At 38.9% G+C, this 25,916-nt stretch overlaps 2 protein-coding genes across 3 annotated transcripts in view; one reads left to right on the top strand and one right to left on the bottom strand.

Moving 5' to 3' along the window:
• The first annotated feature begins 6,031 nt into the window (after positions 1-6,031).
• Positions 6,032-24,235, top strand: LOC122876675 (titin). Of its 2 annotated transcripts, XM_044197280.1 has the most exons (20): positions 6,063-6,150; positions 6,768-6,870; positions 9,168-9,324; positions 9,564-9,715; positions 10,549-10,702; positions 11,133-11,325; positions 11,592-11,686; positions 12,784-12,970; positions 13,475-13,572; positions 13,664-13,817; positions 13,956-14,074; positions 15,391-15,558; positions 15,765-15,878; positions 16,228-16,280; positions 16,580-16,694; positions 17,501-18,851; positions 18,963-19,117; positions 20,571-20,664; positions 20,768-20,969; positions 22,015-24,235. In XM_044197280.1, the coding sequence occupies exons 3-20, from the start codon at positions 9,180-9,182 to the stop codon at positions 22,498-22,500; spliced, it is 4,035 nt and encodes a 1,344-aa protein (XP_044053215.1). In that variant the 5' UTR covers positions 6,063-6,150; positions 6,768-6,870; positions 9,168-9,179; the 3' UTR covers positions 22,501-24,235. The 2 variants fall into 2 exon arrangements, with proteins under 2 accessions (XP_044053216.1, XP_044053215.1); XM_044197281.1 differs by lacking the exon at positions 6,768-6,870 and having other exon boundaries at positions 6,032-6,150.
• The window catches only part of LOC122876676 (prostaglandin G/H synthase 1-like), a 19,065-nt gene continuing 17,074 nt past the window's right edge, over positions 23,926-25,916 (bottom strand). The window contains exon 11 of the mRNA XM_044197283.1: positions 23,926-25,547. Within this exon, the coding sequence (XP_044053218.1) occupies positions 25,198-25,547 (350 nt within the window). The 3' untranslated portion in view covers positions 23,926-25,197. The remainder of the gene's footprint in view (positions 25,548-25,916) is intronic.

Raw genomic sequence — 25,916 nt, 5'->3', positions numbered from 1 at the left:
TGCACCGATCACAGATCTGCAGGTGCTTTTCGTCTCATTTGTCTTCATCACGCTTTGTGTCATTTATGATTGGCTCATGAGTCTGGAGCAAATAGTGTGCTCACTGAAAGCAGCTTGCAAGGATGAAGATTAATTAACTCCAAAACAACTCTATGTGTGCCTCTCTAATTTGGACTCTGGGATCCAAAGCAGAACAATCGATCCTTTAGAGTGGTCATTGGGCCAAGAGCATTGAGCTACCCATCACTGAATCAATTTTGACACAGAAAGAGGCCCGCTCTTGAATAACATTACCACTTCCACCTGAGTTTGAAACATTCTGGGGCTGCAGAGGGATTTAACGGGACTGTGACCAGCAGCAGATTTGACTAACCGAGTCTCCAATTACTACTACAATGTTCTCCGTCTTGCAAGTCACCACAGTTTTGTGGTTGATTTCTTTGCTTTCACACTGCAGCTCGGCCTATGAGCTGCAGGATACCATCCACGCTCTGAAAGAGGAAAACCTCCACCTGCAGCACCGACTGGAGAACCTCACCCGGGCTCTCAGAGATTTGAAACATCTGCTGACAGAACACTCGAAAGGTAAGAGCAGAGTTTTCTCATTATTGGATTATAAATGAGGACATTTTCAGAATGGAAGTTCTGAATAGACATTTGTTTCACATTTAACACAGTTTCTGGGGGGGAACGTGACACTGAATTTCTGCACGCCTGGAAGGAATGGTCCCAACACGGTAAGGTCTCCAAGTGAAGTTTGACATTATCAAACAGATCCTGTTTTGGTACATAAGTCTTTGTCTTGTGTTTTCCAGGCATTAGTGCTGAGACTCACCAAATGTTGGAGCAGGCCCTCTGTTTAACCGAGCTCCACGGAGCTGCCCAGCCCATCTTCATCACTCCGGGCTTCCTTCTCATCCTCCTCTCACCTTTCGTCTCCATGATTCTCCCGCTGCTGTCGTGACTCGGCTCCAAAACGCCAACATCTTTCAGCTCATAATAACTAGATATTAGAGTCCGTATGATTACAGGATTAGGAAATTATTTGTAAATGTAATTATTATCCTATATTTAATCATTCAAAAGCAGGACCATAACCAGGAAAAATAGGCGACTGAGGTCATGAGTACAATTTTTGGACTAGCAACAAAAAATCTTCTGAGTACAATACTTACAAAAAGAAATTTCACATTTCATTTATTAATTTTACTTTTCAATTATACCTTTTTTAAATGTTATCTCCCTACATTATGGTCTGAATGTTGTTTTTCTAAACTGCAGGGTATGTAATAAAATTTTTGTAAGACAATAAATCTCTTTAACTCGTCTTTTGTTAAGATTGGCCTTACTTCCTCATTGTTTGGGGTCCCACAGACCCCACTGCTGTATGTGATAAAACAATAATAACTGCAGTTTTTTAACTTTTCATCTCTTTTATTTTCTTCTGACCTTATGTAAAAAAACAACTATTAAAGTGGTTTAATAGTCACAAACTGAGCTTGTACATTTGATGAAAGTGACTAAATGGAAATGAACATAAGCTTTGTTACTACACCAAATAAGGAAATATTTAATGTTTTATGAGTTATATGGGGAATGTATGAACAAATATATATTCCTTTTGTTTGCCAAAAAGACATTCATAGACAAAGAAATGTACAGTATATTATCTCACATAGTGATGTTCAATAAGACCCCAGAGAGGTCAAACTCCCTGTTAGATCTTACATGAACAAACTGTTGCAAAACTTCACTAACTGAAATCCAAATAGATGTATTTTTAAAATATCAGAATCATATGTGATATGTGTGTAATGGTAACTTGTAACCCCGTTATGATGTCATGTAATTCCTCAATTTCACAAATGTATTACAGAGGACACCTATGTGTCCTCACTGGTAGCTACAGCCCTGTTCAAAAGTCAAAAGTCAAGTAATATAAACTTTTTTGGCATTCATATTGTATTTTTGTGTGAATTCTAAGACCCTGTACTGTATTTCCTGTGTTTTTGATGTCCTTGAACCTGATGAGAAGATATTGTTGAGTGCCATTGTTGTCAAGTGTTTCAATAAAAAAATAACATCAACAGCATCTTCTATGACAAAAATATTTTCATGACTAAAATGAAAAGAACTGTGGCGAAATTAGATTTTTCATCAACGAATTTAATTAATAATATGAAAGATGAATGAATGGACAAATTACTAATTACTGTGACAAAGTCTTATTCAGCGATCTGCAGAATCACACACAGCTCAGACTACAAAAAACATGCAGGCCTAAAATTTCATTTGAAACTAAAAAAACTAACAAAAATCAAATGACTAAAATTTGACTAAAACTAATATGCATTCTCATCAAAAGACTAAAACTAAATCAAAATCAGGTGCAAAAATAACACTGGTTTGCAGTATACTGACGCTGTTTGCTGGTGTGATCGACCAGAGGTGGTCTGTTTGAATAACACTTTAAAACACCCACACCTTTGTTGACAGAAAGGGAACAGCTCTCACAGTAGCTAAATATTTAGCAATAATTGTTCACTCACATTAATAGTTTTGCAGAGGCCGCATGTCACATATCTGAGATGATATTTCTGCATTTCAGCTGGTATCAGAGAGGATCTATGTACTATAATTCAAGAATTCAAAAGTATTTGACACATGCAACAGTAATATGTGTGGTGAAATGCAATGTGATGTGCTCCTAAGGTTGTGCTAAAAGACTAGTGTGAAAAATAAGGATTAGCAACAAATATAACAAAGATAAAAAAATTCTAAAACATGTACATATGGTATGTCACAAGTGCAAGGATGTTGTCAGCAACACTCAACACTGGGGCCCCTCAGGGGACTGTCCTCTCTTCCTTCCTCTTCACCATCTACACCACAGACTTCAGCTACCACACAGAGTCCTGCCACCTTCAGAAGTTTTCTGATGACTCTGCTGTGGTGGGAAGTATCAGCGGTGGTGATGAGACGGAGTACAGGGCTGTGGTGGGGAACTTTGTCTCATGGTGTGAGCAGAACCATCTGCAGCTCAATGCGACAAAGTCTAAGGAAGTGATTGTAGACCTACGAAGGGCCAAGGCACCAGCGACCCCGGTTTCCATCCAGGGGGTCAGTGTGGACATTGTGGAGGACCTGGGAGTACACTTGGATAACAAACTGGACTGGACCAAGAACACTCAAGCTGTTTACAGGAAGGGCCAGAGCCGCCTCTATTTCCTGAGGAAGCTGGGGTTCTTCAACATCTTCGACAATGCTGAAGATGTTTTATGAGTCTGTGGTGGCCAGTGCTTTCCTGTATGCTGTTGCATGCTGGGGCAGCAGGCTGAGGGTAGCGGACGCCAACAGACTCAACAAACTGATCCGTAAGGCCAGTGACATTGTGGGGGTGGAGCTGGACTCTCTGGCAGTGGTGTCAGAGAGGAGGATGCTGGCCAAACTACACACCATCTCGGACAGTGTCTCCCACCCGCTCCATGACGTGCTGGTCAAGCAAAGAAGCACCTTCAGCGGAAGACTCATCCCCCCAAAATGCACCACAGAGTGCCACAGGAAGTCATTCCTGCCTGTGGCCATCAAACTATTTAACTCCTCCCTCTAAGTGTCAGTCTGTATGACCCTAAGTCACTAAACTGGACATTAATCATTACATCTCTGCCATAATTGAATAATTGTGCAATATTCTGTGTACTACTCCCGTGCAATATTAGTTTTCCCATGTTAGTTTTTCTTATTTATTGTTATTGATATTATATACCTCTATTACTCTCGACAGTACATGCACCTCTGCTTATTACTTATTACTAATTTATTACATTGTGTTAATATACTGTATTATCATCATCAACCGGTAAACCCACTTGGTACTTCACACTTAGTTTATCTTATACTTATACCAACCTGATTTTCTGACCTGTTTTTATAGTGTTTATAGTGTTGTCATATTGCTAGTACTTTCTCCTGTGTGCACTGACGTAAACGCGAGTTACTGTAACAAAGAGTTTCCCTACGGGGATCAATAAAGTATTTGTTGATTCTGATTCTGATTCTGTTAAGGAAGAAGACTGGATATACAGAGGTCAGAAGACAGAGTTCTCCATCCTTATAGCCTGAAATGATAATATATATATATTATATATATATTAATTAATATATCTACTCAGTACATCAACAGTTTCTAGGCCTGTTGCACCTTTTCTTGGCACAGAGAAAAGTCAATGGGTGTTTACCACAAAGACACCCCTTTTAATATCTACATTAAACTGTCTTCTCACACAGATTATTTGGGAGAACTGGGATGCTTCACCTCCTTTGGTGGATTTATGTGTTTGATGTTGTCCTGAATCCAACAATATTGCATTTCACGTGCTAAATCAGTCTTTGTCTGCTTAATTAAAATGACCCTTCCTGCATAGATTATAAATCGGTGCATTTGTACTTTAATTTCCATTTGATTATGCTGAATGGATGGTCAATTTACATTTGCAAGGACTTCATCTGGCCCCAGTAGACATGTGCAAAGACTACAGTATGTTAGCTGCAGCCATGCATGAAAAAAGTGAGACAGAAGCCACTGCATTCACGTCTCAGTCTTTTAATGTACTTTTCTCTTAACAGAAAAGGAAGTCACTTTATGGTTAAAACAAGACTTGTGAGGCTGTACTTAAGTACAGTGCTGCTGTGAGCTAATGCTAACGCTAACGTGTACACAATGACAAGGCTACGTACTGATGTTTTCCAGGTATAGTGTTACCATGTTAGCATGCAAACATTTGCTAATTAGCAAGTGTCTTTAGTGTCGCTGTGATGTTAGCGTACACAATATTGTGCTGGCAATGTAACACTAACACAACCAGTGTCAGTGTTACTTCAGAAGAATGAGATAGAAAGAACTATAATGTGAAAGTCAAGCTAGACACATTGCTCAGCAGCCTTTACTGTGATGCAGTGAACTTAATACCATCATCAAAAATGATAAAAGAGTAAAGACACATACATACAGATACATGTCAACATTTTGCCTTAAAAGTCCTGTTGGCAAGAAACACTGAAATATTTGCAGAACTTTACATTTTATGCATAGCAACAAGTTTAAAGGTGAGTATTATAACATGCATATTAAATGTGCAAAGGTGTGTCATTATTCACATCTTCACATTTCTGTTGCAGATGTATAAATATAGATGCTGGAATATACTGTAGATCTATTCCAACATCAGATTGAAAGATGTACACTTTTTAGCCCAAAAAATGTGCCCCTGTCCACATACTTTTATGTACCTTTGTGGGGTTGTTTTTCATGGTTTAGGTCCAATTAAGGTAAATCTTAATGCTACAGCATGCAATGATCTGTAGGTCCATATATTTTAGTGTGCTTCCAACTTTGTGGAAACCGTGTGGGGAAGGCTCTTTCCAGCTGTACAAAGCCAGGTCCATAAAGAAATAGTTTCCAGAGTTTGGTGTGAAAAAACTTGACTGGCCTGCACAGAGCCCAACACCTTTGGGATGAACTGGAACTTCTACTTATCGCCCAGCATCAGTGTTGGACTTCACTGATGCTCTTGTGGTTGAATGGGAGCAAATCCCTGCAGCCAGGCTCCAAAAACTTGTGAAAACCTTCTCAGAACAGTGGAGGCTATTAAAGCAGTACATTAATACCCATAGCTTTAGAATGAGCTGTACAACAATCACATATGGGTGTAATTTTGTGTCCACATACATTTGGCCATGTAGCATTTTTTTCCCTTGAAAATCTTACTCCTTCACATGTTCTAATATCAGACTGCTTCACTCACTACAGTGGGCACTTGGCTTCACATTTTAATTTATTGTTTTGTGAGGAGAGTGTAGTGTGTTATCAATTTTGCATCTGTTTACTGTCCAAATAATGGGTACACAATTAAGGGTTTTTTGCTTCATTACAGCTGTTGGCTTTGAATGAGAATGCACAGCGTGTGTGTGTGTGTGTGTGTGTGTGGGAAGGGGGGAGGAGTGTGTCCAGCACATGCTTGCGGCTGTTGCTAGTTGTTCTCGCCCAGCTGGAAGCTCGGCAAATGCATCAGGAGAACAGAGGTTCTGCACAGACTACAGAGAAGACGAATGGGCTGACCAACACAGAAACAATCCTTGGACACGTGCAGAGTAAGTATCATTACTCTCAAAGGTCTTTCAATGGCACTGGAATGGATAGAAATGTGTTGCATCATGAACATCTTGTGAAAATAGCATCCGTATTGTCTGACTTGCATTTACTACGTGTACCTTTAAACCCCACTGATCATTCAGTGTAGTGTACTGTGTTTATTCATTATTTATAAGTACAGTATTTGAGTAAATGTACTAAGTTACTTTCCACTACTGCTAAATTACTATCTTTTGGAGAGGAGGTACAGTAGTGCCACATTTAAATCTAAATTAAATTAATGAAATCTTTTCAAATCTAAGCTTTGAAAAGAAGCCAAAATGAAAAGCGAAACGTTCAATTCATTGTTTTTATGTCACTTTTCAATGGAACAGCACTCTAATCAAAGTGAAATGAAATGTTATCACTGTCCTACAATCATTTTAGGTGCTGGGGACGTGATTGAGGTTAAATATAAATTATAACTCCAGATTACTGACCTCTTGTTCTGAAGTGATACATTCAGCTCATTCACTGGAGCTAGAGCCCATCTTAGTCCCGTTTACAGGCAAACGCTTCCTTATAAGTACCTGTGAGACTGTGACTGACTGAACAGTGACATTTCATTTTTTTGCAGGCTTTATTTCTGTCTCATTTGAAGACTACAACATTTGGAGAAATGTAAAAATGTGTTTTGTTTTGTCACATGTGCAATGCAATAGGCTGGATTGCATTTCAAGGTGGGTTTCATTCACTCGTCATACAAATTCAGCATCTCCTTTAATTGTTTCATTTGATTCAGAGATTAAGTGACTAGAAACTGACTTTGTTAATCTGTACTGAAAGAAAGAGCATACAACTCAGTGGGTGCCCAAAAACAACTTAATGACATGCTAAACAGTGTTAATGATCTGCTGTGAGCCGTGTTAGTCAAACAAATACACACCCACAGGCTCTTAGCATTATGCGAGTATAACCAGCCACTAGCCCTGCTGAACCAGTCAAGCAATTCATTGATGCATTTAGTTCGACAGTGATGAAATTTTTGACTATAAACCTCAATATTGATAATATGATGCTATTTTGTTTGATTGTTAGTAATATAATACAATTCAAATCTAATTTAGGGGTAAATAATATCGTCTAATCATATTGTTTATAAGTCGTTTATTCATTGATGTTTTCTATGAAATAATTTAAGTTCAGAAAACTGTATTTAAGCATTTAAGACCAGAAAAATTTTACATTTAAGTTTTAAGTAGGTTTCCATCCTCCTGTTTTTGTGCACATTTTAATGCTGGAGTGTAAGCACCGGGAATTCTGAAGAAAAAAATAATGTTATCGTGAAAAAATAGGCACTAAAAATGGCAGATAAAACATTAGATCTGTTTGGACCAATAAGGATGCTGTAACGTTCCTCAAATTAAATCATGAAACAAACATAAATGGCATATTTTCATCACATTTTCGACATGGTTTCTCTTTTAATTGCGGCATCTTGTTGCACCCTCTTCTTCTGCAACAATTTAATGGCACCAGACTGGAGAATTAGCACCACCCCTAATATATGCATAAAGGTAGTGAATGGGAACGCATATTAATTTGAATCTGGTTTTCTGGAAATGTGGTTAAAATTTGCACTACATGATACAGTTTTTGCCTAAAAACATGTTAACTGATACATTTGATACAAAACATCTTTTTATGTTTCTCTCTGTGCAACTGTTCACATTCTTGCAAAGCAACATCGAACCCTTTAACCCTCATGATTACACATTCAGTTTTAACCCTTTAATCATAAATGAGCCTCTTGAGATCAAAACTATGTCTTTGGCATGTTTCCCTTCAACATCCCCTAATATTTACTTGTGCAAATTCAGCATTGCATAAGCAAAATTTGTGGCACATTCAAACAGTAAAGGATCAGCCCTTACATGGACATATTGAGGATCATGAAAGCCTATGTGATCAGACGGGTAGCTTTCCTTGCAGAGGACCAATAACTAATCTTCATAGTACAAAGCCCCGCAGCCTCTTTTCATGTCACTTTCATTGAGTGGAGGGCCACAGTGCGAGCTCTATAAAGTGGCCTGGCCCATTCAAGGGACTAAAAAGAGGACAAAGCTCAGCTTGCTGCAGTGCCACAGACTCACAACGAAAATAGGAATGAAGCAAAGGGAAAAGGGAGGGGAGGGCAATAAGAGAGAGACAGAATGAGAGAGAGAGAGAGAGAGTGAGAGAGTAATGTTAAATTAATCTGCTGCATACATTTGCTGGAAACTGATCAAAAGTGAATCTATGCAAACGGCAGGTTCAGTGGCGTTTGCTGTGTTGAAATGACAGCTGTTGTATAGGATGTGGTAATGGTGCAGTGAGTGTTTATGAAGAAAATGAAAAATGAATATCCATATCACTGAGGATCTTTTTCCATCATCCTGCACACTTAAAATCACTGGGTTAAAATGTTGCTAAATATTTTTTTTGACCCCAGTAGTGTTATTTTCTATTTTACTAAAATATAGTTGCAAACTGTTATAATCTACTCAAGCTATGTTTAAACTTACATGTCACTATTTGTTACTGATTGTTACTAACATGTGAATCCTTTGCAGTTTTGAATGTCATGCACATCGTTTTGTACAAATTACAAGACATTTGTGACAGTTTTACGGTGAATCTTAAGCTTGTTGTGTTTAACACTGGGTCAAAATAATCATATTTTAGTTTGGTTAAATAAGCCAACAGTAATATAAAAAAAATAACACTGACCCATTGGTACTGGGTAAAGTTAACCATTGCAGTACACAGTTCATTACCTAGCGCATGTAACTGCATCATTATAGAAATACTCTGGGTGCTTCGGGGTTCATTTTTAGCATGCCAACTGCCTGATTAAGACTAGACACTACAAAGCTGTTAGAAAGCAAACAATCTGCATCAATGTCCATGATAGTAAGTGAAATAACAGTTAAGGTTGAAATTGACCACATTTCAAATTCAAACTCTGCCTGTCTTTTCTGTGTGCACACTTCCCCAGCTGACACCATGGATGAAGCTGTATGGTGGTTTCCTCGTGCCTCCCGAGGGGCTCTGCAGTAGGATGCATGTCTGTGTCTCCATCTGGACGCTCCCACAGATGACTTCCCACCTCTGCTTACTCATCCTGTCCAGCTTGGCAGCCTCATCCCAACTGGGTAAGTCCAACCACTAGATGTTTGCTGCCTCTAAACATCATGAAGGATTCATGGTAGTTGAGGATACACTGCAATGAATGTGTCTCTAGTTATCTGATGCCCAAGACAAAGTCTACTAAATGCCAACATACTGTATCTAGATATTTCAATGAAATATTCATAAAGTAGTGATGACAAATTATTCATATGCCATCTGATTGTCTTTAATGTCCATTTGCTATTTATACTGTGTGCTCCAGGTTTGGAGGATGTTTTCTTCAGTCCCCAGGACCAGACCATCAAAGAAGGAGAAGGAGTTTTCTTCCAGTGTGTGTCAGGGGAAAGTTCACCTCCTGCAAGCATCACCTGGCTCAAAGATGGGATACTGGTCACACGAGGTAGACAAATTCAGGTGAGCACTGATAGAGCTTTAGACTGATGACACCTATTTATTAATAGTGGTAAAATGCAGCAGGAGCTCTTCAACAACTGGTGGAAATTGGTCAAGCTCAGAGTACTTAAAACCACTTCTGAAATATTTTACAAGACTCCATCTTATGCATAAGTCATCTTCATGCACCAGGGGATGGTTTTCTGGGCTGCCAGTATGACTTCTCCTGTCTGTCTCTTTCCAACCATTGGAGGGATCAGGCAGTGCTAAGAAATGTGTCAAGGTAAATTTGAAAACACTGTAGATCCAACCTCCAAGAGTGGTTCATCATTTGGTGACAGAGAATACAATATAAGGCTTATAAGTCCTTTGTCTCAAGGCAACAAGATCCACCTTTTCCTGCCTGAAGTGAATCCAAATTTGACATCCTTGGACAACTGAAATATCGTTACCACTTATGAAAGAAATAAAATGCAAGACTAGTAACACCACCATCATTTGTTGGGGTAATTGGCTTATATTATAAACCTTCTTTATGGCCTTTCTTTACTGCTGGCTTCTTCAGTCAGGGTCCTCCAGAGGAGCCTGTGTGAACATTAGAGGCTATTGTCCCCAGAGGACCTCCTTGTTTCAGGATTTGGAGGTCCAGCCAATAGCCCAGACCTAGCCTTTCTTGGCTACTAGATGGGTCCAGTCAATGAATTTGGTCCAGTTTAATATCTTACAATTAACAAACTCCACCCGTCTGATTCTTCATTTAATCAGGCCAAAACGAAGATGAAAATGAAATATTATTGTACCTTTTGACCCGGATGTTTTATACTGTATGCTTCAAACTGTGTTTTCGTGTTCAGGGTGAGTATGGAGGTGGTAACCAGAAGAAGACCTCAGGCACTCTGCATCTTTTCAACGTAACATTAGAGGATGATGGGATATACATTTGTGTCACGCACAGTCCTTTACTGAACATCAGCAAGAAGAGCAAGCCGGCTAAACTAACTGTGCAGGGTGTGTTTTTTTTACTGTTTTTTACTCTTACACTTGTCAATTCATACCTGCAAATTGTCACTTAACAGGTCAGTCTATCAAAAATAAACACCAATGTCACCGAAATTGTGTTTATTATGTCTATTTAGTTAGAAGACTGTATCATTCTTAAGTGAAGTGAAAACTATCATTTTGCACTTGATAATGCATCTTGTTATAGTATTTTTGTAAGTATTGAATCAGAGCAGCATTAGGCAAATCACTAGTATCACAAAAATGTAGCTTTAATTGAAATCTCTTTTGGAAGTAATATAAATTATCCATTCCCAATTGAAATATTTTTACTCTCTCTTCTCAAGACCCAGTGCTACATTAAATGACTTATTTACATTTTTGTTTTTTGTTTTGCAGTGAGGTTAATATCTTAAAGTGTTGGCACTCTACCTTGCAGGGGTTCCTAGAAGACTCCAGATCATCCAGGGCCCTGACAACATGACTGTTGCTATGGGAACAGAGGTCTCCATGCACTGTGCTGTTCGTGGCTTCCCTGTTCCCATGGTGCACTGGTTCAAAGACGGCTGCATCCTGACGAATTGCTCGGCCTCGTTCAGCCTCCAGAACAATGGACAGCTGCTCACATTCAGGTCCAACACTGCATGGGACAACAGGAATATTAATTCTTAATTGCTTTTTTTTGGCCAAATTGTAATGATGAACCAAGAACTATACACTATAAAAATTACGCTTATTTTGCATTGAGTTTACATATTTTAGTAAATATGTTTAACATATACATATATAGTTTGTAACAAGTTGTGAGCCACACTGTCTGGAGCGTCAGTGCTCCAAAAGTGCTTTTATACTCCTGCCAGACAGAATATAAAGTCTCATTTCTGGCTGTGTTCCCCAGGAATGTGACCAAGGAGGACGAGGGCTCGTATCACTGTGAAGCATCCAACCAGGAAGAGTCAATCAAGTCGCAGCCAGCCTTCCTTCTTCCAGCTGGTACTGTGTGCCAACATCTGCAGGAAACTAAATTGTTTAATGTAGCATTTTTATCTAAATTAAAATATGTCACACAACTCTTCTCCAGTACACCATGCTTTAGTCACCAATTGTTTTTGGCTGTCTTGCCTTCATCAGGGTGGTGGTTCAAAAATACTATTTAGACAATCTCCTTGTTAGTATAATATCTATAACCATAAATATAGAGTATAACATTACAAACTTTTTACTTTATTCCCTAGCAAACACTTTTTCATCTTAACCCATCATTTCTCAAAATCTGATTGCTTTTCCAAAAGACAGTGTGTTTAAATCACCTCCATCACTAAAAGTACATTTTTGTATTCACGGTATCTATGGTGATATATCAATCACATGACAGAGCATCACCCTGATGAAAGCAAGATAGCCGAAAACATTTGGTGAAGAACGCGTAGCGTACTGGAGAGGAGTTGTGCGATGTGTTTTAATTTTGATGGACGTGCATTAAAGCTCACACTGGTCTGCACCTCACTGTGTGTGCGCTCTCAAAAATGAGAGAAACAACTGAAACAATTAAAGAATAATTATTATACCTAAAATTTATCCTTAAAAACATTATTTTTAAATTCAGCCATACATTTCTCTTGTAAAAACTACATTGTCAAATGGATTTACAAATTCTACAATTTATTTTTGTATTGTTTAGTCTACATTTTATCAAACTTTTCATTGATTTTGTTTTATAATATAGTTTTTTAATGTATTAATTTGTGACTCTTTTGTAAATCCCTCTTTCTTTCTTTCTTTTTTGTCCAGTTAAATAACAACGTTTGCAACATTCTCTGGCTCGAGTTCCTCCATAACAACAGGGAAAGAAACAAACTAAATCACAGATTGTAACTTAGATATATGAGAAAGATTTAGGGACTTTAAACGTCAAATAGCTCAAGAGATATAATCCCGTCAGGATTTTTTTCTTTTTGTTCTTTATTTTTTAATTTTTATGTATACTCACACACATGATTCTTGAGTCTTGATGCTCAATGGGAAACTGTAAAAAGTACATACACAGGAACGACACGTATCTTTAAATGATGCACATGTTGTGTTTCCAGAGATGGACTGGAATTTCGTCCAGCAGCCCACAAACCTGACGGTGAAGAGAGGAGAAAATGTTACAGTCACCTGCAGGCCTCCATACAGCAGACCAGCAGCTCAGGTGTCCTGGTTCAAAAACAACCAACTTCTCACTCCCACAGCGCATGTAACTGTGCTGCCCGTAGGAGACCTCTTCTTCCATAGGTGTGTGTGTGTGTGTGTTCGTATGTATGCATAGTGTGTGTTTAAAGACATGCCATTTGACTTGTGTTTAAAAAGGTAATTTCCCCCAGTGTGAGTTTATGTGTTTTGTTTGTTTTTGTACATTTGCATACTGTAGTTGAGAACATGACTTGTGATGGATGTTCATGTGTTCTGAGTCAATTTGTGTTTATATTGTTGGTAACACATTACGATAAGGGTAGATAAATTAACAGCAGTTCATAGAGAAATAAGAGAAACATGCATATATTAATAGTTATTAATAATGTTAACTAACCTCTACAATATATTATATAGACTTTGTTTAATACTGTATGTTTAGTGTGACAATTGGGGTTACCTACCTATACAAACTTACCTTTAATACTGTATATAACATTAGTGCTCCGTAAAATTCTGTAAATCATCAGTTTTGTGAACCTGCAACCAAATTTCAGGCTTTCAAGGTTTCTACAAGCTTGTGTGTCTTGACGTTGTTCTCTGCAGTGTCCAGGAGTACGACAGTGGGAGCTACTTCTGCAGGGCCTCCAATATCCAACTTCAAAGATTTCTCACCTCTAGAAGAGCAGCCCTAACTGTGCAAGGTATGACATTACCATAGACCTACAAAACTGTGCCACTGGGAACACTGTTGCTTCACCTGCGTGTTTAATAATTATTTTCTCTTCCTGACAGCCCCTCCATCGGTGAAACTGTGGCCCCAGGTGTTGACAGTGCCTGTGGGTGCTCGGGTGGTGATGGAGTGTCAGGCGTCAGGTCACCCTCTACCCTCCATCAGCTGGGTGAAGAGAGGCCACTCCAAGCAGACTGGAGGCAAGATTGCTTTGGGGTGAGTGACTTTATTGAAAAGGGAAGACAGTGAATAATATTTTCTGTCTTGTAACCCCATTTGCTCACTAGCAAAACCACATGAAGTACCACGACAACTGCCTTATACTATATGACCATTTAAATCTTTCTCATACAGATTGAGAAATGCCACTCTCTACATCCAGTCAGCCAGGAGCTATGACGAGGGAGTGTATGTGTGCGAGGCCTCCAACACACTGGGCCAAAGCCGCAGCACAGCAATGCTGAGAGTTGCTGGTAATTTTTACACTAACTTAATTGCAATGTAATGTACTAACTACTTCTCAAATCAATAGTTATAATAGTCCATGTCAGGTCAGGACCACTTGCATGACATGCACTTAGCAAGCATTTGAAGAAATTAACTTTTGTGGCATAAAGGTCACGAAATGTCATACAACACCTTAGGTAAGATTCAGATTGTTGAGACACCATTACAGTTCTCACTTTAAATATTGTAGTGAATATTCACTTTTTAAGGTACAAATCATGTATAGAGCTCTTTGCTGCTCAGTACAGTCTGTATTCAAAAACAAACTGAGCACACATAGCTATATTGGCTACAGACCACATGGACTCAACCATGATACGATGTTGGGGGCAGAAAGATGCTGTACACAAATTGAGGATTGTACCCTCAATAGTCAATATTTCATATACTTCAAGTACTTACCAAGAAACTTGAAGTGAGAACTTGTCAAATACCTTGCATTTCTCTATATTATACGATATTGGACCTCACAAACCTCTAAAAAGACAACATGACATTATACAAAAGTGCATTTTGTGCACAAAACAATGGTCAAGTTGCACAAAATTGTATTTTCTTGCACTAAATGCTTGTCACATGTCACAAAACTGTACTCTATTTCAGGTGTTACAAATTGGTAGCCTGGGAACCAGACAAATCTGCGAGCTCATGTTTTATTTGCTCTGGCAGATGTGTCTGGTCCCCCTCCCTTTCAGACAGATTTCCAGCCGAGCTGGCCCAGGTCGCGCCAATCACAACCATTTATCTAATATGGGGCGGTCTTGATATGTTGACTGTACAGAGGAGGCATTTTCATAAACAACCAAGATGGCTGCCGCTGATGTGGAATGTTCGGTTGAATCCACTATCACGTCAGTATTAAACGAACTGGACCTCTGGATTCTGATGGCAAAAACGGCAATACTCATTCATAGACATATCGATGCTACACCATCACAACTCATCTCTGCACGCTGTAGTCTGTTTAAATTTTTCCGTCGCTCAGCGCTACATCACACGTTTCATTGCTCTGATTGGTTGTAGGTCTTTCCAATTGTGTCTAGTGGCATTTTGGTCTGCGCCCGTTGATAACACCCTTGGAAATCGAAAATGAACTGAGAGGTCCCAGACTAATTAACATCTGCGAATTGGTCTGGCGATGTCAGGCTAACAAATTGGTACAATAATGATATTGTAATTAAAAAATTTTAATTATACCAAGTTCATTTTCTTCATCATGTGGCACATACAATTTCTGCCTAAAATGCAAATGTGACTGCATTTTCCTCTTTCCTCCTGCCAGTTAGTCCCATCATAGTGGCTTTCGGGGGCCAAGAGAACTGCAGGATCGGGGCTTCAGTAGTCCTGCCGTGCAGGGCTGTAGGGATTCTGCCCATCACATATACCTGGACTAGGGGCAGAGCAGAGACACAATCCCCCATCAGTCCCACTGAAGACAGACACATTGATGGTGAGTCCAAAGTGTGATTGGAGCCATTTTGCGTTTTATTTTCATCAGGTTTTTCACCAGGTTCTCATTGGAAGCTGTTTTCATGAATATCTTCCTTGGAAGAGGTGGAAACACACATGAAAATCTAATCTACCAATACCGAAACTGGATGTGAATGCGTTTCAGCTCTCTGTGATTTATGAATTGTTATCTTATGGCCCATGTAGAAGACGGAGCTCTGCATATTTCCAGTGTGCAGTATTCTGATGCAGGGGAATATTACTGTACTGCTGAGAACCGAGCAGGACGACATCAGAGACGTACCATCCTCACTGTCACAGGTATGTTCACATCTACTTCACTGTTATTTCTTCTTCAATGGCAGAGTGACAAATACATCATATTACTAAAAACAGACACGCACATATATTGTCTTATTATCATAGTACATTGGTAGTTAGTGTTTGTGTGTGTGAAGTGTTGTCTTTACATTTTATTATTTTTACATGCACTTTGAGGTTTAAGTTCTGCAAATCATCCACACACACACACACACACACACACACACACACACACACACACACGTGTACACTTACAGCATATAGTTATAAGACAAGATGCTTCCTTGACCCCATATGCACAAGTTTCTTTTTCTTGCTGATTGTCTTTCATGCTGTCCGCTGTCCTAAGCTGAACATCATCCAGCTGATAGAGGCAAGCAGACAAGACTGGTTTTGTCTGCTGTGAGTAATGACGTTGTGAGAATCTCTGCTGTGGCTTGTGTGGTGACACTGTTTTGCTTCCAGTGTGCGGACTCTATATTCAGTTTTCATGTGTGGTCTCTGTCCAGAAGTTGTGAATTATTCTTGATTGCGCATGCTCTTTACTACTTTATATGTGGTGACATTCCATCGTCAATGGGTAACATCACTGCTCTGATACTTGTGGCCTATTACCTGCTTATTACTTGTTTTGTGGCTCAGGTAATTTCTGATTGTGTGGCTGTCCTGAAACTAAGAGTCTTTGTTTTCATATTTTCTAGAGCACCAAGAGTAGCAAAGAACTGCCAGTTTCCCACTCCAGTGACTCTATGGCTGAGCAACACCTTGAGACAACACATCATCCACATGTACAGTCACAGCATAAGGAGGCCACATGTATGTACTTAAAGCAAAACTTTGATTTTCATAGCTCCAACCATTAGTTCAGTAGGTTATGATAACTTTGTTCTCATCAAAGTAATTGCTGAGATCTTGTAACAACAGCATAACAACAACTTAAAAATAGGTACAATGGGGCAACAACAGCAAAAAGCCGGTCAAAAAAAAAGGCAATCAAACAGGTTGAAGACAAACCCAAGGCAAATGGTAAAATTGTAACCCAAACTGTCTCGAGCTGCCGCTACGACCTGAAAGGTGAGAGTCGTGTGACTGATGGAGGCAGCCGAAGGCATCTGTGGGGTAGCCCAGCAAGCTAATATGCTAACACAACTGTTGTCTGTGTGAGCTTATATTACAATGTTAGCAAAAAATATTACAGTGGAAACTGTCAGAAGTTATTACTGAAAATTATGAATTTTTGTCTGTTTTACTCATTTTTGGCGGACAGTTGTGTTGTGTTGGGTTATGCTTTTCTTTTCTGATTACCTTCTTCTACAGCACAAGTAGACAAGCTTCAAGATTGAGCCATTTGGTGACAACAATGTTAACTAATAGAAGTGATGGCTGGAGCTATGGACATAAAAGTATATTAGTGTATTATATTTTGATCTGCTTAGTACTTCTATTCCTGTGTGCATTGACATGATAGTGAGCAGCTGCAACGAAAGAGTTTCCCCTCGGGGATCAATAAAGTTTTTCTGATTCTGATTCTGAAAACCCAAGTTGTAATAAAACACTGTATTGGGTATATGAAAGAAAACAAGGCATTGACTGTTTGATTTTTTTTTTGTTACTATTTCCAGGCTTATCACACTGTGATGCTACAACAAACAGAGCTACCACATTTTCTACATTTTCAAGGAGAGCAGCGGCTGAGCTAAAGATGCCACCAGGGTCACTTGGTCGTCTTTTACAGCACCACCTGAATCAGCCAGCAACCAATCCAACTAGGCTGTTAGTCACTCAGATGCAGCCTCCTATGTTACCACCTCCTCCACATCCGAACTTCCAGTCAGTATATCTTCACACCCAGCTGCCAGTGACTAGTGATCCTCTTTTAATTTCAATTAGTGAACGACCAATAACACACAGCCAGACATCAGTAGTCCCCAGTGAAGGTTTGGGTACAACCCTTCAGTATCTACTCACTGAAAGTCAATCCCATTTAACATTAACATCATCACGTACACAATTTCAGCATCAAGTTAGTGATGAATTATTGATAGAGGCTGTTTCTCAGAGCTCTAACAGCCGTGCTGTGACTCTAACCAGTCAAATCACAGAGCCCTTCACTGAGACGTCCATGTCTCAACCACCGTCAAAGCTTCCAGTGGGTGGACCCTTTCGCTTTCTTAAGTTGGATTCGTATACGGCAACTCCATCACAGAGTCCTGTAACCCAAACTAAAACGAGCCTCTCTGGTTCAGTCAACCAGTCTTCTGCTTCACAAGCTGAATTGCACCAATCTGAAACTCAACTTCACCAGCTGATTACAAAAAGTAAATTTTACCAATCCCACTATGAGCCAACCACAACCCAGATTTCTCAAATCAAAGTTAAACACCCAGGTCAACCTCTACATCAGGAAACACATCGGCAGCCTTCACCAACCCTCTCACAAATATCTCATTCTGATCCTCAACAATCATTTACTCAACGTCTTTTTCCAAAGTTCCATTTTGAGCTATCGACAATCCAGCATTATCTGCCTTCCACACAACCTCTAACGTCTTCAGTCACAAAGCCTCAACAATCCCAAGTTCACAGTCAACCCTCACCCACACTGCCTAAACCAACTTCAACCATATCTACACTTCCTCAAACCCAACCTCAATCATCTCCAACACAATATCCACTGCTCCACTCACAAGCTCCTCTACCACAGACAGAAACTTTTCCACACCAACACAGAAACCCTCTTAAAATCCAGCCTTCGATATCAACTGTCCATCCTCCTGATCAGACCTCCGATCCTTCAACACTGGACCCTAAGATTCCTGTTGTTCATCAGGTCAACACGTCTGATCAGGTACAGCTAAATATTAGTCAGCAAGGTGACCCAGTTCAATCAGCTAAATCAACCAATGACACAGAGCTTACAGAGTTGCTGAAGAGGAACACCTCCCAATCACCTATGACCAGCAATGATTCAAGGTAGGTAAAATAAAAAGATGGTGGAGTGATGGATATTGTGCAGTGTGTCGATAAAAAATAGCGGCACAGCAAAGCAGCAAGATTTCACTTTAGTTTGTCTCTACACTCCAGAGTAACGCAGCAGTCTCCATCATGGCTGCCCGTGCTGGAGAAACATGACATCCCCATCGTGGTGGGAGTGGGTGTGTCTTTGGCCTTCATCTTTATCACTGTTACCTTCTATTCAGTGGTCCAGAAGAATGAACCTGCACCAACAAGCCGAGCAGGTCAGAGATCCTCTGCCGCATCAAATGTCAGCACACCTATTTCACATTCTGAGCATGTTAAACTTCCAAAAATCCTTATTCTTCAAGGTATAACTGACATTTTGGGAAATACGCTTATTCGCTTTAGGGCGAAGAGTAAGATAAGAAAACTGAGTAACACTTTATATTAAGGTACACATATTCACCATTAACTAGTTGACTATTAGCATGCATATTAGTAGCATATTGGCTCTTTATTAGTTATTATAAAGCAGTTATTAATGCCTTATTCTGTATGACCATATTCTACATCTACTAGGCCATTTTCCCTCAATAACCTCCTAATTACTGCTTATTGATAGTACGTAAGGAAGTTGTTGTACATTAATTACAATCTTAATATGCTTTGCTAGTAGACTTTAGGGATCACCTTACAGTGCTTTTTCATCCTAGTATTTACCGTTTGTTTATGTATATAGTGTTTTTTATCATTCTGATAATCATCTCATTGTCCCAGTGTAGCAGCAACGTTGATTTTCACAGCTTAGCTAACGTTAGGTCACTATGATTCTTTTTTACACTCAGTGCTTGGAAGAGCTGCCAAAAATGAAAGTGACTGATGCACACCATCTTGCGAAAGCGAGCACTGAAAAACACAAATACAAAACACTATATACAAAAACGAACATTAAATACTATAACAATATGTACAAAGCTAACTGTGTATAAGTGAAGTAACTAATTTAAAGATGAAAAAGCACTGTAAGGTGATCACTAAGGTTGGAGGCAAACAGATGTCACATGCAGTTCCTAAAACTGATATACATCACACTACATTGTGCAAGTACAGAATAATCGATTTACTAAGTGCGAAGAAGAGGCAACTTTAGAATAGGGAATCTGTGTGGGTTAATAAGTGTCAAACTACTAGTGAATTAGTTATGAGCAAGACCTCACTTTAGAATGGTGAATATATTCTGAGTTAGAAAGACTAAATTTAGAGTTATTTGGACACTATTTACACTTGTAGTTTTGTGTTTTGTCACACAAGAATAGACCATATTTATTAAGTGTTATTAAGGGAGAATGACTGTTTTTGTGGTACTTCCACCTTATTAATGGTGAATATGTGTACCTTGATATAAAGTGTTACCAAAAATTTATACCACTTTCATATCTGTCTGTTAAAGGGGAACTTGGAAACAGGAGGAAACAGCTAGCTTGGCTCTGTCCAAAAATAACAAAATCCACATACTAGCACCTTTAAAGCTCACTAATTAACATGTTATATCTTATTTATTTAATTTGTGATTCCCCATTTCCCCCCGTGTTTCCAGTCTGTGTGCTAAGCTACGCTAACCAGCTGCTCACGACAGCTTCATAATTACTAGACAGATCTGTGAGTGATGTCAATCTTCTCTCTACCAGAAAGCGAATAAAGCATATTTACCAATATGTCAAACTATTCCTTCAGAGCCAATTTACATGTCCTTGACAGCTCAGAGGAATCTAGGTGTCCCCATACGACACGCTGAACGTCGAGCTGCAGGACGTACATACGAAAACAGGTAAATACGTTATTATACAGGACGGAGACAAGGTCTTGCAAGTGATCTTTTTGCTTCTTTGTAAAAGATGCAGGAAACCAGAGTTTTTTTGTTTCTTGCACAGAGCTTTTGAAGATGATGACTGTGTGGCAGTGATTGAGCAGAGCCCCAACACATCAGACACCCGAGCCCGACCTCCAGGACCGAGCCTGGTCACGGTGCAGATGGAGCCCACATTTGAGGATCTTCAAGAGGACACACAACCTGCTCTGGACAACCACTCAGTCACTGTAGAGACGTATCCTGAGCCCATTCTTGACACAAAGGTTTGATAACACAGAAACTCATGAACATGACAGAATGAAAAATATTATATTATAGGATATTTTTTGGCTGACTTTAAGGGGAATTTTTATCCTCATGACATGGACATGATTGAACCAACAAGTTGGCACTGTGCTAGCACAGAAAAGGATGGGATAGTAAGTTAAAATGTGAAAGTGATAAGTAATAATCACTAATAATAATAATTTATATTTAGTCATGTTAGCAGCGTATGTAAAGCTCAGGCTGATAACATGCAGCTAACTTGATTAACAGCAGTTCCCTGCTCAGATTGTACACATCAAAGTCTGTTTATAGGTCTTGGGGAGTACAACTGTATATGTGAAAAAGGTTGTATAAAGCCATTTGTGGCTCCAGAGGGAGCTGTATGAAATCAGATTAATTTTGTCAAGTGATGTCACTTGAGTCAGCGTCAGTTGGGTCTGAAGACCACAAGTTTGAAAATGAAAAATATCTGGGGGTGTGGAGTTAGAAATAAGTGAGTTTACCAAACCTATTTAGCCCACTCGCCATCTCGGCATGAGGCTAGCGGATCGAGGCTATGTTAGCCACTACTAGCAAAACACACCCAGTTCTCTGACTGACCGGTCGGCTGTTGAGTTGTATTGTGAGTAATGTAGGGGCCAGATTTTGACAAGGAAGAAGAAAGCTTGGAATAAAAAAGATGATATCTCTGGTTCTGCTGCAGTGATTTTAATACTTTTTTGTTTTAACTGTCCATAATGAGTCCAAAAATGTTATAGAATGTGAAATGCTAAATCAGCAGAGTAGATTTTTAAGATAACAACATGGCAGCAACATGTCCTCTCATGCCACCCTTTGCCTCACGAGTGGTATAGATCTAAAAACAGCAAAGCTGTCTACTTTTTTCAACCATCCAACATTTGTATTTTCTGGTGTATAATTAGAATTACAAACCTTATGGTGCCGTCAGCATTCTATAGATTTATAAGCTTGTTACCCTTTATTTTATCGGTTACATGATCATTAAGTTGTCATTAAGGAGTGCATTCCTTATTATTTCAGATTGATCCTTCTCTGGAGGAGGAGAATGGCTGCAGTTTGTCCCAGCCCAGCATCCAGCTGCAGTGTGCTGAGGACTGGACCAGTAACAGAGGAGACAACCGCAGCCCATGCCAGGATGCTTTGCCTCCTCCATCATCCTTACCCTCCCGTTCACCTTCCCCCTCTCCACCATCCAGACTTGAGGAGGGCCTGCACTCCTCATTAACCCTGCAAAGTGCTGAGGCATGTGTGGCACCCATCCACCACAGCCTCAGCATCTCACATGGCAACCCTCCCCTGCTTCTTTCTCACCACGTTTCCTTGGGCCTCACTACAGTCGCAGTGGATGTCCACTTTTACCCAGCAGCGACTGCTTCGATGGCTGTAAGCACTAGCACTCATATCAATTCAGTCTCAAATTCCACTTCAGTGGCTGCACCTCTGTTCAGTCCCCCATTAGTTAACAGTCAGGAGAATGATCAATCGGCTGCCAGATTTCATAAGTAGCTACAGATTAAGGCATCAAGTCCAAGACATCCTCATGTGATCAACCATCTCCTACTGTAACTACACCACTATAGCCATGATGGGGAAAATGTCCCTCATAAAGTGGTATAATGTGAGAAAGATTATTTAAATGAACATTAACATTTTGGGAAGTATGCTTATTCACTTTCTTGCTGAGAGATAGATGAGAAGTCACAGTGAAATAGCACAGAGTTTCAAAAGCATCTTTATCTTCAGACATTTTTCTGAACTAAAATTATTTTCTAATTAATACATTAGACCTCAACAACATTCTTTAGAAATGCAAACAAAGTGTACAAACTGTAATCCAAACACACCTACTCTGATATTGCGCTGCCAACTACTGTGATCCACAAGCTAACAGTCAATGTGGTTTTATATGACAGAGGAGGTTAGCTAGTCATTCCAAAACACATTTTATCTTATAAATGTATGTATATGCACCCCAGTTCAAGATAAGTCATCAAAAATGTTTATTAATTTTACAGGAGAAAAGAGGGAGTTTAATTAAAAAAAAATTAATAAAATATTTTTTTCTTTTTACAATTGGCATATAATATCTGAACAATTAGTACAGGGACACAGGATTAGAACTTGGAAAATGTATTTTTTATTTTCCTGTGTCTTCAATTATAGTGCTAGAGCCAGGAGGCAATTAGCTTACCTTAGCATAAAGACTAGAGTCAAGGGAAAACAGCTAGCCTGGTTCCGTCAAAGTTCAATATACACTTACCAACTCATCTTAAACTCACTAATAAACATTTGTTGAATCTGTACAGAAATGTAAAACCGACAACGTGTGGTTTCAGAGGGAATCGTAGTGTAACAATTTCTTGAGCGAATAACAAACAGTTTATCCGTTCATCTAGCACAGGTGTGCACCACTGCTCTCGACTGTTCAACAAGAAACAATTAATTAGTAATTAAATTACAAAACTCCCCGTAAAATAACAACTACTGTTAATTACTGAGTTTTAGAGGTGCTGGTGGCATATTTTTGAACTTTGAACAGAGCCAGGCTAGCTCTTATCGCCTTTCAGTCTGTATGCTAAGCTAAAATAACCACCTCCTGGCTTCAGCTTCATACTTAACAGTGACCTTCTCATCTAACTCCTAGCAAGAAGGCGAATAAGCATGTTTCCCGAAATGCTGAACTATTCTATAAATAATTCAAACTATGGGGCTAACATTCTGTATTAGCATCCACATATTTTTGTAAATGTGTATTTCATAGCTTTAGCACAGCACTTTCTGTATTACTCCCTGTGGTTACATTAATTACTCTCATGTTACAGTTTGACTGTAGTACAGGCTACTTCTGAATACAACTAGTAGTCTTGCTTTCTACTTTATTTTACTTTTTGGGTTTCTTTATTTTACTACTGAAACATGAAAGAGAAAATGTACATGTGTAGTATTAAATTTATTATTACTTATATAGGAATCATGTTTCACTGTGATGCATATTGTGTTATTTGTTATGGGCTAGTTCAAGTACATTAAGACTTCAATGTGTTGTACAGTATTTGACTTTAGTGAAACAGCCAAGGACATTTTACTTTGTCACAAAATATTGCATTTTTTATAATTTTTATGTGCATGCCGTGTTTCAGTGACATCCTCATTCTCTCATATCAAGCTACTTGACTGTTAACACCTTTTTTGAAACCAAAGGAAAGTAAGCGGGGCTGTATCAATAAAAATTTAGACAATACAACCAAAGTCCTTGGTGATATTTTTGCATATAACTCAGACATGGCCTGTGAACCTTATTTTTGATATAAAGCATCTTTAGTAGATGAAGAAATGCTTTATGTCAAAAATGTAAATTACTGCCCCTTATCAAAAGCTCTAACTATAACGATATGCTCCAAACCTCATCACTCCAGATCCTGTTTCAGTGTCTACTCAGTAATCAGTTCACATGGTACTCAAACAGGCTACTAGTTTTTCAGATGGATAGGTATATCTTTTTTTTTTAATCACAATATTTCATTTAGGAACAGCTCTTTGAGACTTAATGTCAACCAAACTGAAACAAAAATACTTTATTACGAGTAAAAGTCCTGCATTCAATATTTTACAAAAAAGTACAGAAGCATAATCAGCTATATGGACTCAAAGTATCAAAAGTTAAAGTACTTGTTAATGGCCCATGTCAGTGATTATTATATATTATTGATTTGTTACAACAGGTTGTACCTGGTCGTGGTGGAGCAAATTCTTTACTACTACTACTACTATAGTGTTTGGTAGTTTAAACAGTTTTTGCATCATGTTTTATAAAGTGATCAAATGTTTTGTATGTGAAATCTTAAATTGTTATAAGTGACTAATAACTATATCTCTCAAATAAAGTACAAAGTACAACATTTCCCTCTGAAATGTAGTGGAGTGGAAGTATAAAGTAGCAGGAAATGGAAATACTCAAGTAATACAGTACCTCAAAAAGAACTTATACTTTTAGGAGACGTATAGCACTTGACTAACTGTGCTTGTGTTTCCACCACTGGTGACACGCATGTAGGAATGTAGGAACAGAAGTTACTAAATAGAGTTACATCAGAGTTACAGAACTACAACGATAATTTAGGACGCTTTTGAAAATAATGTTATCTACCACAGAAAGGGGATAGGCTCTTGGAAAACAACAAACTCATTAGGCCAATTAGTAATTCAAAGTTCAGTGGACAGTTTCCTTGGTTTTGCTTCCTCCTCATTTCGTGGAACATGGAAGTCCACGTATGGACACCACTTAGTGTTGAGGCACACCAGTTTCTTCAAAGTAGCCGTTTTGACGATATTGAAGCCTGTCTCTCCTCCAAAGGTGCTGGGCTTCCAGTACTCAGGAGAGCAGATGGGGTTTCCCAGCAGGCCTTTCAGAGAGAAGGGAGCACCCATCTCCACCATACTCTCACCAAATATGGCGTTAGGACGTGCTTTCTCCAGCATGAGGCCGGGGTAAAGCTCTAAAGCATCTATGTCACCATAGAGTTCCTCTAAACCTCTGGCCATTTCTACGTCATCTGTTTGGAAAACAGAAAACATATGTTAATTAACTTAGAGGTTGTTAACCATACAATCAATAAATGAAAAAAAATCAGTGTATACAGTTATTTGACGTAGTAACAAAAAGCGATCTAAGTACTCTGTTACCAAATAATGTATTTCTTCGAATGTTGTATCAGATACAAAATGATGTTACAGTTTACTTAACTTTACTTAACTTTTTCCCACTTATGTGAAGAAATTCAACCAAGTGCAAAGGAAGAGTGTTTGTAAGAGCTACTGTATACCCATATTCTCACAGAGATTGTTATTAAATTAATAATAAAAATTAATTATTATCAAAGTTACTACAGAAAAAGCAAAACAATGACTTGAATGACCTGAAT

The sequence above is a fragment of the Siniperca chuatsi genome, linkage group LG5, assembly GCF_020085105.1.
Source record: "Siniperca chuatsi isolate FFG_IHB_CAS linkage group LG5, ASM2008510v1, whole genome shotgun sequence".
Classification (NCBI taxonomy): Eukaryota; Metazoa; Chordata; class Actinopteri; order Centrarchiformes; family Sinipercidae; genus Siniperca; species Siniperca chuatsi.
The sequence above is the reverse complement of the archived record's forward strand: the minus strand, read 5'-3'. Positions and strand labels throughout refer to the sequence as shown.

Bases quoted from the DNA above. Each gene is read 5' to 3' on its own strand.
- LOC122876675 (XM_044197281.1), top strand. From the start codon at position 9,180: ATGAAGCTGTATGGTGGTTTCCTCGTGCCTCCCGAGGGGCTCTGCAGT. The intron at 13,573-13,663 runs GTATGACATTAC...TCTTCCTGACAG, and splicing joins AGCAGCCCTAACTGTGCAAG to CCCCTCCATCGGTGAAACTG. The intron at 16,281-16,579 runs GTGAGTAATGAC...CATATTTTCTAG, and splicing joins CAAGACTGGTTTTGTCTGCT to AGCACCAAGAGTAGCAAAGA.